The sequence below is a fragment of the Prionailurus viverrinus genome, chromosome A3 (genome assembly GCF_022837055.1).
Source record: "Prionailurus viverrinus isolate Anna chromosome A3, UM_Priviv_1.0, whole genome shotgun sequence".
Lineage (NCBI taxonomy): Eukaryota > Metazoa > Chordata > Mammalia > Carnivora > Felidae > Prionailurus > Prionailurus viverrinus.
Window position 1 is genome coordinate 89,722,686 of NC_062563.1, and position 16,980 is coordinate 89,739,665.

Genomic DNA, 16,980 nt, shown 5'->3' on the forward strand with positions numbered 1-16,980 from the left:
GTTGAAAAAAAAAAATTTAAAAAAAAAAAAAAAAAAGAAAGTCAAGGGTTGAAAGAACCATGGAGACAACTAACCTCACCCAAGGAGCAGTTTCTTTAAAACCAGTTACTAAAGGAAGACTGCTTAGGAGCCTTCAATTTCTTTTATGGGCAACCAGTTCCTCTTCTAAGCAGCAGTTATACAACCCATATAATTTGGCAAAGCCAAGTTAGAATTTTAAAAGTAAATAAATCCCTCCCTTTGTTAAACAGCTTCACATAGAAATCAACCTAGCCAAGAATGTTTATATTACAAATGTTACTTCGCCTCACAACGCCTAAGGCAAACTAATCAAAATAAGAAATACAGAACTTCCCTCCTGTACAAATCAGTTCCATAACAAGTGAATTACAGAAATCAATTTCAAGAGGAAAACTAGAAGACAGCAGACAATTAACAAAAAAGAAGTCTTTAGACATTTTTTAAAAAATCACTTCAAGCCAAAATGAAGTTCTAAAATAAGATATGTATAGTGTTTTGGAAGCATACAGGAAGAAAATCAACTTAAAAAATAAGACAGGATAAAAGGTAGGGTTTTTCTACATACTTTACAGATGGCTCTATTTCCCATGGCAGAAGCCACAGGTGGGTCCACTAAATGCTATCAATCCAATACCATGTTAAATATATATATATATATATACACACATATACACACACACACACACACACACACACACACACACACACACATATATACAGGAAATGAATGAATATTGAAGATTTTTTGAAAATAAAAACATGACTACTTAACTTAAAATTCAACAAGGGAATAAATAGCAGAATGGACAATTTTTAAATTCCTCCTCAGATTCTACTAAATGGTTGAACTTCTAATTTTCATACTTTCACATTTTCTTACTTTTCTGCAGCTTTTTAGGTACGTGGGAAGACAGATGAAAAACTCAGAGACTTTTAGCTAGACACCATTTTAAACTAGATTATACCACTCTTTCCTAGCTCCAAAGCAAAATAAAAACATACAGGTTAGTAAAAAAGTAATTCTACTCAAGACCAAAATAATGGAGTATATTAATTTTCGACTCCTGTAATAAATTCCTATAAACTTAGCAGCTTAAAACCACACAGTTATCTCAGTCTCCATGGGTTAGAAGTTCAGCATTTGCTGGGTCTTCTGCTCAGGATCTCACCAGGCTGAAATCATGGCGTCAGTCAGAGCTATGGTCTCATCTGGAACTCAGGGTCCTCTTCTAAACTCATTTATATTATAGGCAGAATTCAGTTCCGTGTGGTTGTAGGATTCTGGACCCCATTTCCTTGCCAGCTGTTAGCAACAGCTCTCAGCACCTCAAGCTGCCTACAGTTCCATGCCACCTGGCCCCTCCAAAACACAGCAATTTACTTCTTCAAGACCAACAGTAGCACATCTGCTGCAGCTTCAAATCTCTCTAACTTCTATATCTGATCTCCACTCCCTCTTTTAAAGGAGTTTGCCTGGTTAGATCAGGCCACATAATCAAGGAGGAGGATTTTACAGGACGCATGTACCAAGGGAGCAGGAATCTAGGGGCCATCTTGGAATTCTGCCTACCACATGCAATCAAAGCAAAAAGCTTCCTAATGATAAAGCTTTATCTAGAGACAATATAACACTTTGAATACAGAGGAATGGATAAACCACATATCCTTCAGATCAGCCTCAAAAAGTATTTTTTGCAATGTATCTTTTGATAAAATTGGACAACAGTTTGAGATTATAATAACAGATAAAAGTTTTGAGCCTAATTTGGTCATTAAAGTTTAATCAGGGTGGAGCCTTCAGGTACTTTTGCTTTTGCTGGTATATCCCGAAAAGAAACCAATCTACCAGCTGCCTCCATCATTTCACAGTACCAAGGACAGAGTTCACCCATAGATCAATGCAGCAACTCAGGATATGGTGGGTAGAAGGCAAAGGGAGATGTCGACCATGAAAAAGCACAATCATCTACCTAATTTCTAGAAGAGCTCAAACCAGCAACCAGTATTAAGTAAGACTTTCAAACCTATTTTGTCATATGGTTCCAAAGAAACCTACTTAGAAAAAAAAATTTTAAAGGAAAAGAACAAATTTCTATAGCCAAACCTGTGGTTGCTAAACTGAAAATAATAATGATGATGACAAAGTTCTAAATAGCATCATTGACAATGATGAAAATGAATTTACTAAAAACTGAATTAGTAAATCAGAAGGCACACATATGCAGGGCAGGGGGGAATGTCAAAGAGATGAAATAGCAAAGAAAAAAGGCAAGAGAATGGAAGATACGTTTTTTTTCAAACCTATATGGTAGCAGATTGTATCAGAGGCTAGCTAGCTATTCAACAAACCTATTTCTTGTTCTGCCTGGTCACACAGATAGACTAGATTTCCAAGCCTCACGTGCAGTGTGCAAGCTATAGCCAATGTAATATTGGCAGCATGATTTGTATCACTTATAAGCCTGGTCCATAAAAATCCCCCAGGCCTTATTTACTCTTTTTCCTTCTGAAACAATGTTAGAAGACATGTGTTGAAGTGATAGAGCCACAAGTTAAGAAAAGTCCTGGATCCCTTGATGGTCACCTGAAGAAGAGCTATGCTACAAGGAGGATCCACTTCAGACTTCCAGTGAGCAAAAAATGAAACTTCTATGGTGAGATTTTAGAGCTTAGCTATTACAACAAGCAGAATTTTTTAAGGAAAACAGAAACTAGTATTGAAAGAACGGTTTTGCCTTAACAACGACAACAACAACAAAACTAAAATAAATGGCATTGATTTAGAGGTCAGGCAACAGGCAGCAAAAATATCTCTTTAACAAGTTGAAAGCCTGGAGAAGCCTGTAATACTGTGGCAAAACAACCAGTAAAACTGGAACCTAAAAATAAATGAGAAGGCACACCACATGCCTATTAGGCCTGCAGCCTGATAAGTCAACGGAGAGTCAGAGTTATAACATACATCGGCATTTACTTTCTGCTTTTAGCAAGGTATTACATAAAAGAGATGAGCACAAAAAGAATCTGCTGGTTTGCAAATAAAATTATAGGAAACAGAAGAAGTCCAGACACTTGGGCCTCAGAGAGTTAGAAAGCTGAACACATATAGAATCCCAACAGAAAAAGAATGGTAAAGGGCTGAGTAATAACATCCAAAGAATACTTCTAGTTGAACAAAGTGACCCAATTCCAAAGCAAAATCAGATTCAGGTATGGTTCTCTTACTCATTATTTCATATAGCCTCAAAGTAGGGACATTAAAGCAAGAAAGGCATAAGGCAAAGCCTATGCTCCCCCAACTCCACTACCTTCCCAATAGGGGCAAAGAAAAAAATCATTCCTCAAAATTATAGTTAGAAAAGAGCACCGGGTCTGGTGTCCACAGAGAACCTCTAGGAAAGAAACAGATCAGAGGCTTACTAAGTTTTGAGGTAACTATAATGCCCACAAATCTGGACTAAATAAACTTTTAACTGTTTAGAGCCTTAAAACAACCCTTGGGGCCCCTACACCTGAAGAAGCAGAAAGCAGGCAGTCAAAGATAAACACACACACACACACACACACACACACACACACACACTTATACCTATAACTATATAGGGGGTATATGCTAAATATATACACACTTACAGATATTAATGTGGATATATCTAGAAATAGAGAGAGAAGAGAGAAGGAGACAGAGAGATAGTCTAAGAAAGGTATATTCCACAGCACTTGCTTCTTTTTGAAAAAGAAAAAAACAGACAAAGAAAAAACAGAGTGCAACTAGGAGCCAGGAAGAACAGGCAAAGGAATTCCTCTCAGAGTGTTAATGTCTTAGCAAAAAAAGATCCACTATTACCAAGCGAGAAAGATTTCCCAATGATGGCCCAAAAAGATTACATGATTTGCATAAGAAGCAGGGAATACTGTGTGTCTCCCATTATTCCCTTTTCTATATGTAAGTTTTTGTTGTAGTTATTCTATTCTAGCCTCTTCATTGGAGGTGGGAGAGAACACAGGTGTAGATAGCTTGTCATCTGATTTCCTGGTCAGCAGCCCATCTGGATCTGGAGACATATCCGGATCTGATGAAGAGTTGTGAGCATCCCTGAAATATACTAGACTTTGAAATGGATGTACTAATTAGATGGGATACTAGAGTACCCTCCTTGGGAAGGGTTAAGTGTATTCTATGGACAAGAGGAAGACTGAAGAGTTATTTGATGACCAAAGGGTAGACTGTGTCAGAAACTAGCTACTATTCACCAAACACGTATCTTTCTCCTCTTAATGATAGAGTGAGATTATATTTTCTCAGCCTCCTTTGCAGGTCGGTAAAGCCAAGTAATTAGGTTCTGGCCAATGAAATGTGAGTAGAAATAATAATATGTTGCATCCATGACTAGCCCTTAAAAATTATCCTACGTGCAAAATTCCCTGGCCCTTCTGTACCAATCTTCAAACCCACATTAAAAATAGCAGAGCCACATGATGAAAAGATGCCCCAAATAACCAACGCGAAGAAAACCATCACAAGTCAGAAACACCATTTGGGGCTTGACATAAATGAAAAATAAACCACACTCTATCCCTCTTTTCCAACATCCACGAATTCAAATAAATATTTATTGAACAACTACTATGTACAAAGTATGTGGTAATTTCTCTCTTTCCTACTTTCCTTACTTTTTAGGTACTACAGATTTTAAAATGTGTTAAGATATTTTTATTCAAAGATCTTAACTAACATAGCATAGGATAGCCATGCATGCAGTAAGAGCTATATTTGATATAAATTTTATAGGAAGTATGAAGGGTCATCAGTTAATTAAAAGTCCTGAATCTACAACAGTTTTCTTCACCATTTCTTTATACGGCACAGATATACCAAATAGCTAATAGTTTACACAGACTGAGTGCCACAGCAGACAAATTTTGCCTCAGTGTAACCTAAATTCTACTACAGGATCTGACCTTTACAAGCTGTATGAACTTTAGCAAGACACTTCCCTGCCCTGGGCCTTAATTTCTTTAGATAATTAAGAGGTGAGACAAGATAATCTATATTAAATGAAATAATAACATTGTGTCTTTCACCAAAAAGGAATTGAAGTTAATTTCTCAAGCAGAGGGCTAAAAGAAAAGGCAAGTTTAAAAAAGAATGCTTCTGGGGTGCCTGGGTGGCTCAGTCAGTTAAGTGTCTGACTTCAGCTCAGGTCATGATCTCACAGTTCATGAGTTTGAGCCCTGCATCGGGCTCTATGCTGACAGCTCAGAGCCCGGAGCCTGCTTCAGATTCTGTGTCTCCCTCTCTCTCTGCCCCTCTGCTGCTCGCACTCTGTGTGTCTCTGTCTCAAAAATAAATAAACATTAAAAAAATATTTTTTTAAAGAATGCTTCCACAGAGACTTTGTACTATACTCTCCTATATTTTGAAAGTTTAGAAAAAAATCTGTCAAACACAACAGAGACTTGTTTTGCAGAATACCTTCATTCCCGTACTCAAAAAATACACCCAGCAACACAGATATATTTTCAATGATTAATTCTGTTTCTTCACCACTAAAAAAATGACATGATGTATTATTCCCATCAGGCTTATCATCATCAACTAGTTTTAAACTTTCCACATTAGAAAGTGTAGCACTGAAAAATTTAAAAGAAGGGGTAAAGAATATCAGCGTTGCCTTAGGAATTTCCAACAGGCAAACCTCTTTTGCAAAATCAGACATCTGAAAAATTACCAAGACTTGTTGAGATCAAAAATATAACCTGCTCCCTCTTTCCTCCCAGAATGATAAGAACTATATATGACTTATTCAAGAACATAGTTGTTTGTAGAACCAAACAACACTTTGCATAAACAATCAAATCTTCTGTTTATCGTTGTAAGCTACATCATAAGGTATACTGAGATATTTCAATAAAACCCATGTGATTTAAATTTCAGAAGAGCAAGTAACACTGAAAATCATTACTGCTCTTTTATTCACAATGACAAAAGAAAAGAAAAGAGAAATGACAAAAGAAAAGATGTTTCTTGGTGGCTTTCATGACTTGGAGATGAAGATACTGCAATAAAAAAAAATAAAGAAAGAAAAAACCTGAAAATTCTAATATGTTTGTTAATTTATAAGCTATAAAGAAATCTCTTTCTGTGATCATAATTCACAGCATTTCCCAAAAGGCCTTGTTTCATTGATACCCACTGATATCAGAAATAACAATTACAGAAATATTTATAAACAACACAATACCTTGTTTACATAGTAAGTAATCAACCAAAGATACCTGCAGCACAATTTAGCTCATTACCGAGAAAGAGACCTTTTAAAAATCTTGGGCTTCAAATCATATCCAAAGTGAAGGAAAATATTCAAAAAATAGAAAGACCTCTTCAAAGTCCCAATATAAACCATCACAATCAATCCATATTTACTGAACATCCACAGAGCGAAACAATAAACTAGCAAATAATTCACTGCTCTGTTAAAAAAATAAAACACATTTTTAATCATGTGTCCCCATAAAGAGGAAGGACTTCCCTAAAATGACGAGAAACAGTTAAGACACTTACAAAGAGAAACCTGTATTTAACTGAACACTAGCAAAGTCATTGGCCAACCTATCATAAACACAAGACCTACTTGCTTCATGGCAGTCTCTCCGATTTTGTCTGAATGTTTGCGGATACTCTCCAAAAAGTCTTTGAGATCAGACATAGAAACATCCTTAATTTCTTCTCGAAGCTTGGGGATGTTGTCCACCATCACCTTGCAGAATCGATAGTGGCTTACTTGAGGCAGATAGGTATGCTCTAGATGTTCCAGAGTTTTCAGTGCAGGATAATGCCTATAAAAGGAATTGTATCACCTTTAGCTCAACTCAGTCTTCTTTAGGGCCACAGATATATTCCTCAGGTAAAATTTCTGGCCTCAATTAGTTTTGATTGTACATTAAGACAAATACAGTATTAAGTTTCAATAAAAACATCAATGGGAAAGTGTCAAATGATTAAAAATTAATATATGCACTAAAGGACTCAATAAATTCCAATCAAAAAAGATTTTACCCCAAGAAAATAGAAAACTTAGAAAATCTACCAATGAAATTATACAAAAAATAAATGAAAATACAAGATGATCATATCAATGCCAAAACAATCATCCTATAAAATAAAGTACCTAAGTTTAAACTTCCAACTATGGCACAGGGAAGAACTCAGAAAATCTTCTACCCAAAAAAACAAATACCATCAAACCTTTTCAGGGCTCTGGAAATTGACAAAGGAGAACAAATTGAAAAGTGTTTTTTCATGAAAACTGTTGGAAGTGTTTCATGAAAACAATGGAACTTTGTGGTGCTCTCTCCTGGGGCTTCCTCCATCAACCCTCCAACTCTACCCACTCCCCATTCCCCCTCCCTCCCATTGGTTATATTGGCTTGTCATGAAAACCAGCAGCTTCCCTGCCTTTATAAGGAGTGGCATTATTAGGAAAAGTAGCAAACTCCAGATGGATGGATGGATAAATGGAAGGGAGGATAGAAGGAAGGAAGGAAGGAAGGAAGGAAGGAAGGAAGGACGGACAGGAGGGAGGGAGGGAGGGAGGGAGGAAGGATGGATGGGTCCCGCTCTCCTGGCCTGAAGTTAGTCTGGGTTGGGATAAAGGGCAGATTGGAGGACTAACCAGAAATTTAACAGAAGTATGTAAATAAGAGACCCATGAAAGGGCCTGGTAGCTCTTAGTATATCCTAGCTGATTGAGGCTGTGCACACATGCAGAAAGACACCCAAAAGAGCCTAAGCACTCCACACAACCCTGGCTGACAAGGAGGCAGCAGGCACACATGTAGAAAGCTTGGCAGAAACTAAAAGCTCAGGCTGATTTGAAAACTGCCTGAAATTTTGATGTATTCTGTTGCTTACACACAAATCCACTGACAAAGGGTGAAAACCTTATTGGCTCAAGTTTGTTTGAGTGAAAACCTTGGACTAATCCTTAGTTGATGACTATCTTTTAACAATAAAAATGAAGTACATTCCAAAATAAAGACAGAGAATTCCTTGATCTGCCTTACAAAAAATACTAACGGAAGCCAGAAAAGAAATGACAACAGAAATTAACTTTAAGTCACAGAAATAAATGAAGAGCATAGGAAATAGTAAATATATGTGAAATACAAAAGAGTAAATAATATATTTTTTCTTTTCTCATTTTAATTTCATTAAGAGAAAAAATTTAAAAGCAATGATTATAATACTGTATCATTGGGTTTATAAAATATAGAGACATAATATATATATGACAATAATAGCACAAAAAAGGAGGAAAGAAATGGAGCTAAGTTGAAGCAAAACCACTACTATATATTCTAGCAAAACTACATCAGCATTGACCTAAAGTCAAAGTAGGCTATGATACATTAAGATACAGATTATAATCCACAGAGCAACCTCTAAGAAAATAACGCAAAAAATGTATCATTAAAAAATCAACAGAGGAATTAAAATAGTATACTATAAAATATTTCATACAAGAAAAAGAGAGAAAAGGATAAGAACAAAAAGACATGAAAAACTGAAAACAAAAAGTAAAACTCAACCGCATCAATAACTACATTAAATCTAAATGGACTAATAAACACTTCAGTCAAAAGGTACATTGTCAGACAGGAGGCGCCTGGGTGGCTCAGTCAGCTGAGCATCCAACTCGGTTTCGGCTCAGGTCATGATCTTGGGGTTTCATGGATTTGAGCTCCGTGTCGGACTCTCCGTGCTGGCAGAGTGAAGCTTGCTTGGGATTCCCTCTCTCACCCTCTCTCTCTCTGCCCCTTCCCAACTCATGCTATCTCTGTCTCTCTTAAATAATAAATAAATAAACTTTTTAATAAAAGGCAAATTGTCAGACAGGATTTAAAAAGAATGATCCAACTATATGTCCTGTACAAGAAACACAGTTTAGATTCAGAGATAAAAGTAGGTTATTAAAGTAAAAGATGGAATAAAATATACCATGGGAAAAGTAATCATAAAAGTGCTGAAGTGGCTATATTTATATCAGATACAATAGATTTTAAGAAAAGAAATATTGCTGGTTAGGTAGAAGTAAATATTGCTGGTAATGTAATAGTAAAGAAAGTAATATTTATCTGATAGGTAGGAAAGCTTCCATAAGCATAAGAGAACAAATAAAACTAAAATTAATAAGGTTGACAAAGTAAAATCAAAATAAGTCATACATTAAAAAAATAAGAATAACGAAGAAACAAAAACTTGGTAAAGATTATTGACAACAGAAAAACTTAAGGTTTTTTTTAAAAGCAATGAACAAAAAGCAATGAGCAAAGAAAAGTCACAAACATTGAAAAGGCCAATATATTGGCGGGGGGGGGGGGGGGGGGGGTGTTGTAGAATTGAACAGATACGTAAAAAAATACAAATCAAAAACAGTTTTGTCATGCAAACTCCCAAAGATTTCTCAAAAGATATGGGTATTATTATCAGAGATTTCAATAAATGAGAATTTACTACCTGCTGGTAAACAAATTTGTATTAATGATACAAGTTTTCAGGGAAGAATTTTACCATAACAAGCATTCTAACCAGTTGCATTTCCAAAAAGAAATATTAGGTTTACAAAAATATATAAGCCTCTTGAATTGTAGCCATTTATATTAGCCAATAAAAAGCTAATCTAGGTGTCTAATAACAATGAGTTGGTTAAACACATCATGATATATCAATGTAGTCAAAGACTAAAAGCAAGATGTTTACAGTATTGTTGAGTAAAAGTTATGTCAAAAATAAAACTTACAGGTATAATCATAATGTTTACAAAATTATAAATATGTATACATGTATAATTATGAATATATGTGCATGTATGAGCTATGTATCACTAACTACATGCATACACACATACATAAGTACACAGAAAATGTCTAGAAAGATATACACGAAAACGTTAAGCCGTGATTTTTTTTTCCTTTGGATAGCAACATTATGGGTGACAATTTTCCTCATGTTTTTCATTTCCTAATTTCCATACTTACCATGATATATTTAGTATAGGAAGAACTCAGTTCTGATCTTATAAATAAAGAACTGATAGCTCTGTTTCAGATTTTAAGAATGAATTTCATGGTAGATACTTAAGTTCTTCTCACTCCAATGTACTTAGTACCATAAACACTAAGGACTAGAGACTCGTTTTACTGATTTTTTTATTGTTTTTCCCTCATATGTTCCAAAAATCAAAATCTTAGTACAAATAAATAGAGGGTAGAAAGATTTATTTCCCCTACATTTAGAAATAAAAGTACAAATAGAGTTAATGTGAAATGGTTGCTTTTATTTATTACAATTTTACAGACTCAAAAACAGTAAAATTCACATGGTTTAGCGTAAACAGAATGGTGTTTATACTACAATTAGGTATGAAGAGCTATGTGCAATAAAATGCAATTCCTCTAGAGAGAAACCTTAGAAAGGATAGAAAGCCAGAAATTAAGCCAAAAAGATAAACACACTTTGGGGTTTAGTTATATTTTGGAACATTGTTTATAGAATGAGAAAAATCTAACAGTGTTGCCTGCGGACACAGGCACATTCACTGATGAGACACATGGCTGCGTGCTGAAAACATCTGGTCTGTCAAATAACTCCACGTTTTTCAAGGCTAATTAGTACAAAACCCAGTGATTCCTGGCAACAAAGAATGTCACCTTATTTCCCCATCGTCCTTTCCCTAGCATATTCATGCTCCAAATATAACAGTCCAATAAGATTATTCAAATTTCTAGTGCATTTCAATATCTGTGACAGGTTAAAGAATGATAGCCAATTAAACACCTGTATAGCAGACACCAAAAGAAAAAATTTCTATTTCCAGCTGCCATGGAAATCTAAAACCAGATTTTGACATTACTTTTGACAACCTCTAAACATTATTAAAAAGGAATCAAAAGTCAAATTCCTAAGTTTCACTTGCATGTGTGCTAGTTTTCCCTGTCTCCCCCTCATTAGGCTCCCTAATAGAAATGTGAGCAGAAAGAAAGTAAATGAAACAGAAGCAGGGAATATAAAAGAAGAAGGAAGGGAAAGACATTTAAATAATCCGGTAAATTGGATAACTAAGGTCAGAATAATTTAGACATAGTTGAATGCTATTGTGAGAAGAGGAATGTTAATTCTAGGCAAATTAAATTTTGGTCCTTTCTTGCCATGGTACAGAACTCTTTCACAATAATGATTTTTAAAATTCTAATAAGTGATCTTTTAAAGCAGATCACAACTATCCGTGAGAAATTTTTATAAATTCAGAGTATGATAAGAATATGAAATGAAAGCTCTCACCACAGGAAATATTAGTGCCTTTCCTAATCAAAAAGCACCATTAACAAATATTTAATCCTTTCAACGTATTAACAAGTAGAAAGATGGTCAGATATCTTTCCTTAGGAAGCATAAAACCTAGAAGTATTATCAGTATTTACAGCTTAAAACAAAAACAAAAACAAAAACAACAACTAGGCTTCCAGCCATGAAGGAGTAACAAGGAACAGTCACGAACTCCCAATCTTAAAAAGCAGAATACTGGCTAACATATAAAGTCTGTTTTCAGATAGTGGACATTCAGTGGCGTCTGATAAAAGGGAGACAAAAAAGGTACGTTTAATAATTATGCAGATTATCTACTTGAATGTGATTTCTACATCATGGACACAAAGAAAACCTAAACAGAGCCCAGCAGCTTAGCAGAGTTAGAGTCAGAGACAGAAGTTCAGAAAAGCTGACACAACTTGAGGTTGTATAGCAGAAATCCAAACAAAAAGAGGGAGAGGGAGCAATGCAGAAAAAAAGACTGCAGAATCTGCAGAATCAACACAGGGGTTCCCTTAAGTCTTTGCCGAGTACTAAGTCAGTCATAGAAAAAGTGGGATTCCACACAGACAGGCAGAAACAAGGGAAGGAAGGAAAGGTAGGCAGGGAAGGGAAAGAGGGGAGGGAGGGAGAGACAGAAAGACACCAGGAAGATGTATGATAAACACTTCAAAGAGCTCAGACAATGCAGAGGAACCTTGGTGTAGAATCCCTAGAAATTCCTGAGTTATTCAGAGTACATGAATACTACTCTGAACTACCCCTGAAACGAAGGCGCAGCTCCAAAGATTAAAAAGAGGGGGCAGAGGGGGCATGCCTGGGTGGCTCAGTGGCTTAAGCATCCGACTCCTGGTCTCCTCTCAGGTCATGATCTCACAGTTCATGGGTTCAAGCCCCGCATCAGGTTCCACACTCCTGGCGCAGAGTCTGCTTGGGATTCTCTCCCTCCCTCTCTCCCTGCCCCTCCCCTGTCCATGTGCATGCTCACGCACTCTTTCTCTTTCTCTCTCAAAAATAAAAAAATAAACTTTAAAAATGGGTTTGAGGAGATCAAATAGATCTGCAAACAACTCAACTATTTGCCAAAACAAAGAGCAACACTCTCTAAGGGAAAAAAAGGCTCTCAAAACTCCAGACACTCAGCAACATAATATAATGTTCATCATCCAATCAAAAATTATTAGATATGGTAAGAACCAACAAACTGATCTCCAACTAGGAAAAACAAAATCAGTCTGCAGAAAGAGATCCAAAATGCCAGAAGTGACAGAACTAGCAAAGAAGTACATGAAAAGAGATATCAGAGCCATATACATGTAATTAATGAAAGACACAAAAATGAGAAATTAAACATAAAAAAAAAAAACAATGGAACTCCTAAAGATGAAAAACATATTATCTGAAATGAAAATATCACTGGATAGGATTAAAAGAAGATTAGACAATACAAAAGAGAGAGATCAGTGCACTTGAACACAGCAATAAAATCTGTCGCATATGAGGCAGAGAGAAAAAAGACTGGGGAAAAGATAGATCTTCAAGTCATCTACGGGATTATTCAAAGTTGTCTAACATAGATGTAACTGAAGTCCTAGAATGAGGATGGGAAAAGGACAGAAAAAAATGTTTGGAAAAACAGTATCTGAACATTTTCCAGATTTTAAGAAAATTATAAACCTACAATCCAAAAAGCTAGACAAACCACAAGGAGGATAAATTCACATAAATGCATGCATACACACATATGGACACCAAAGTGAATCAAAATCAAATTGCTAAGAAAAAATGACACAGATAAAAGTTTTAAAACAGCTTAAGGAAAGACACATTAAGTACAGAGTGACAAAGATAAGACTGCTCACACACCTTTCCTTCAGAAACCACATAAACAAGAAGACAAAGAAATGCCATCTTAACTAATGAATCTTTACACCTAGAATTCTATGCCCTTCAAAAAAATTTTTCAAAAACAAAGGGTAACAATAAGATATTATGTCACTCACCAAGATGGCCATAATCAAAAAGACAGACAATAATAAATACCAACATACTGAATTTGCAGAAATTGAAATCTTCATATGCTGCTAGTGGAAGGCAAAATGGCATAACTGATTTGGAAAACAGTCTGATTTGGAAAACAGTTCCTCAAATGGTTAAACATAGAGTTACCACGGGATCCAGCAATGCCATTCCTAGGTATACAGCCAAGAGAAATGAACACATATGTCCACACAAAAACTTGAAACAAAAATTCATAGCAGTATTATTCATAAAAGCCAAAGAGCAGAAACAACCCAAATGTTCATCAACTGATGAATGGATAAATAAAATGTGCTATATCTATACAATGGAATATTATTCAGCAATAAGAAGAAACGAAATACTGAAATATGGCATAACATGGATGAGTTTTGACAATATTATGTTAAACGAAAGAAGCCAATCACAAAGAACCACATATTGTAGAATTCCATTTATAGTAAATGTCCAGAATAGGCAAACCTATAGAGACAGAAAGTAAATTAGTAGTTCCCAGCAGCTGGCAAGTTTTGTGTGTGTGTTTGGGGTCGGGGGGAGGGTAGTAACAACTAAGGGACTCAGAGTTTCTTTTGAAAAGAATAAAAGCATTCTAAAATTGATTGTAGTGATAGTTGCACAACTCTGTGAATACAATAAAAACCACTGAATTATACATTTTAAATGGATGAATTAATAATGTAGAAACTATATCTCAAAAAAAGCTGTTAAAATATTTTAAACAAAAAGGATATTAAAAAACAGACCATGTAAAGACTAAACAAAAAGCAGTAGTGGCTATGTTAATGCGAAACAACATTTTTTAATTTTTTTTTTGTTTTATTTATTTGAGAGAGAGAGAGAGAGAGAGAGAGAGCATGAGTCGGAGAGAGAAAGAATCTCAAGCAGGCTCCAACACTCAGCACGGGCCCTGCTGCACGGCTCAATCCCACAACTCTGGGATCATGACCTGAGCCAAAATCAAGAGTTGGCTGCTCACCTGACAGAGCCACCCAGGCACCCCAACATATATTTAAAAAAAAAAAAAAAGAATATTACCAGGGATAAAGAGGAACCTTCATAATAATAAACTGGTCATCTCATCAAGAAGATATAACGAAGATATAACAATGCTAAATGTATATGCACCCAACAAGAAAGCTTCAAAATACAACAGCAAGAACTGAAAGAACAGAAAAAAGAAATTTGCAAATCCACAATCATAACAGACAATCTCAACATTACTGTCAGCAATTGACAAATACAAAATCACTAGGATGTAGAAAACCTGAACAACACTGTTAATCAAGGGTATCTAAATAATAGTTAAAGAATGCCCTATTCAACAACAGAATATACATAATTTTGAGGTATACATGAAATTTTCACCAAAACGGACCATAGGCCATTAAAACAAGTTTCACCAAACATTTAAAAAGTCGAAATCATACATCTTACATTCATGAACACAGTGAACTAAAATTACAAATCAATTTTTTTAAACCTGAAAAATCTACTACTTGGAAATTAACCAATTCATTTCTAAATAATGAGATTAAATTTCTAAAATCACAAAGGAATTAAAACATTTGAGAAAAGGGGGGAAAAAACACATCATCATAAAACAGGTAAGAGCTGCTAAGAGAAAAATGTACAGCTTTAAATGGCTACATTAGAAAATAAAGAACCAAAATCTACCTTATAAAGCTAGAAAAGAGGGAATTAAACCTCAAGTAAGTAGGAGAAAGAAAATACTAAAAATAATAGCAGAAATCAGTAAGTAACAGTAAAACCTAAAGATGCTTTTCAGAAAAAAAATTAGTGCAACTGATAAATTTCTAGCTAGAATAATCAAAGAGACCGAGAGAGAAAAGACACAAATTATCAACTAAGTAATGAAAGAGAAAGCATTACTACAGAGCCCACACATGTTAAAATTATAAGAGAATATCCTGAACAATTTTGAGATGGACCAGCATGGTGTGCAAGGGACCTAGTGGAGTGTGGAGGATGTCCATATACGAAGGCAGCCTGGCATGGAGTGTCAGAGCCCAGGAGAGATGACAAGGGCATTCAGCCAGGACTTACAGTATTACGGCCCAAGTGGAGTAAGGAGGATACCATAGAGGAGGGCAACTCAGTGTGCAGTGTTGAGAAGGTAAAGAGTTGCAGTGACAGCAATGATGCGTGATTAGTTTCATACAAGGAAATGATTCAGTAAGTAAATGTATTAACAGCAATGAAAACCAGGTTACTCACTAATGAGTACAGCAAGCACATATATCCCGGCTTCTACATAACATTCTCTACCAAAAGAACCATAGTTACTCGGAGAGTTGCCTGATTCCAGGGCTGCAACAGGCAGAGTATAAGATGAACCTGAAAAATACCTCCTTCGTAACAAAGTCCTCCAAAAATTAAGAGGACATATTAAAAGGACATAGAAGCCAGACATAGAAGCACCACTGGTGCCATTCAGGATAATTTGAACAAGATAAATCATACTAATAAATCATGGCTCATCAAATAAAATAAGAAACTGTGAGTCCATACTGACATAAAAAAAATTAAAGTGAAAATCTGATGAAAAATGATTAACTTATATAACTATAAAATACCTCCCCACAAAATTTTTAATTGCAAATGTAAAAAAGAGCAACTTTACAATGCAAATGCCTGAAAGACACCATCTTAATCAAGTAATCAAAGTGGACATCATCATTGATAGGACAAATAAAATCTATGTGCCACCTGTAAGATGCAATGAGAACACAGCACCCCCTTTGTGATATTCCAGCCAAAGACATAAAACATGAATCTAACCATGAGAAAGTATCAGACAACTCCAAACTGAGGAGCATTCTACATAAAAATTGGCCTGTAATATTCAAAAGTGGCAAAGTCATGGAAGTCAAGGAAAGACTGAGGACAGTTCCAGGCTGAAGAATAAAGAGACATGACCATTAAATGCAACACACATTTTAAACTGGATTCTTTTGCTGTAAAGAACATGATTGAGATAATTACCAAAATCTGAATTGGGTATGAGGATTAGATGCTACTAAAATATCAATGTTAATGTCTATTCTCTGTTGCATTGTGGCTGCACAGAAGAGTGTCTTTATTGCTCGGAAATCACACTAAAGTATTTGGGGAGGGTGTCACATTAGCAAGTTAAAACTGATTCAAGAAAAAACAGTTAATTTATACTGTACTTGAGAATGTTTAAAAATAAATTTTTTAAAGACCACAAAATAAATGATAATAACAAAATTTACAACCACTATAACAACAAAAAGCACTAACTTTACAAAGTTATTAGATAAGCAATGCATTGAAAGAAAATATTTGCAGGACATTCCTAATAAGAGGAAAAGGTATCCAAAGCATATTAATGAATTCTAATAAATGAAAAAACAACAAGAACAAACCTGAGAGAAAAATGGGCAAAATAATGAAAGAAAATCCAAATGCCCAAAAACCAATCTCACTAGTAATCAAAAAAATGAAAATGCAGAATAATGATCTATCATTTCATAATCATCAGATTGGCAAAAAACACAAAGTCTCAC

The 16,980-nt window shown here is 35.3% G+C and overlaps 1 protein-coding gene across 8 annotated transcripts in view; it reads right to left on the reverse strand.

Moving 5' to 3' along the window:
- Nucleotides 1-16,980, reverse strand: part of EXOC6B (exocyst complex component 6B) — a 616,143-nt gene that overhangs the window by 496,793 nt on the left and 102,370 nt on the right. For all 8 annotated transcript variants that reach the window (XR_007150805.1, XM_047852190.1, XM_047852194.1 and 5 more), the window contains one exon: nucleotides 6,657-6,861. Coding sequence is in view for 7 of the 8 variants with exons in the window: in XM_047852190.1 (XP_047708146.1) it covers nucleotides 6,657-6,861 (205 nt within the window). In the remaining variant the exon portion in view is untranslated. The remainder of the gene's footprint in view (nucleotides 1-6,656; nucleotides 6,862-16,980) is intronic.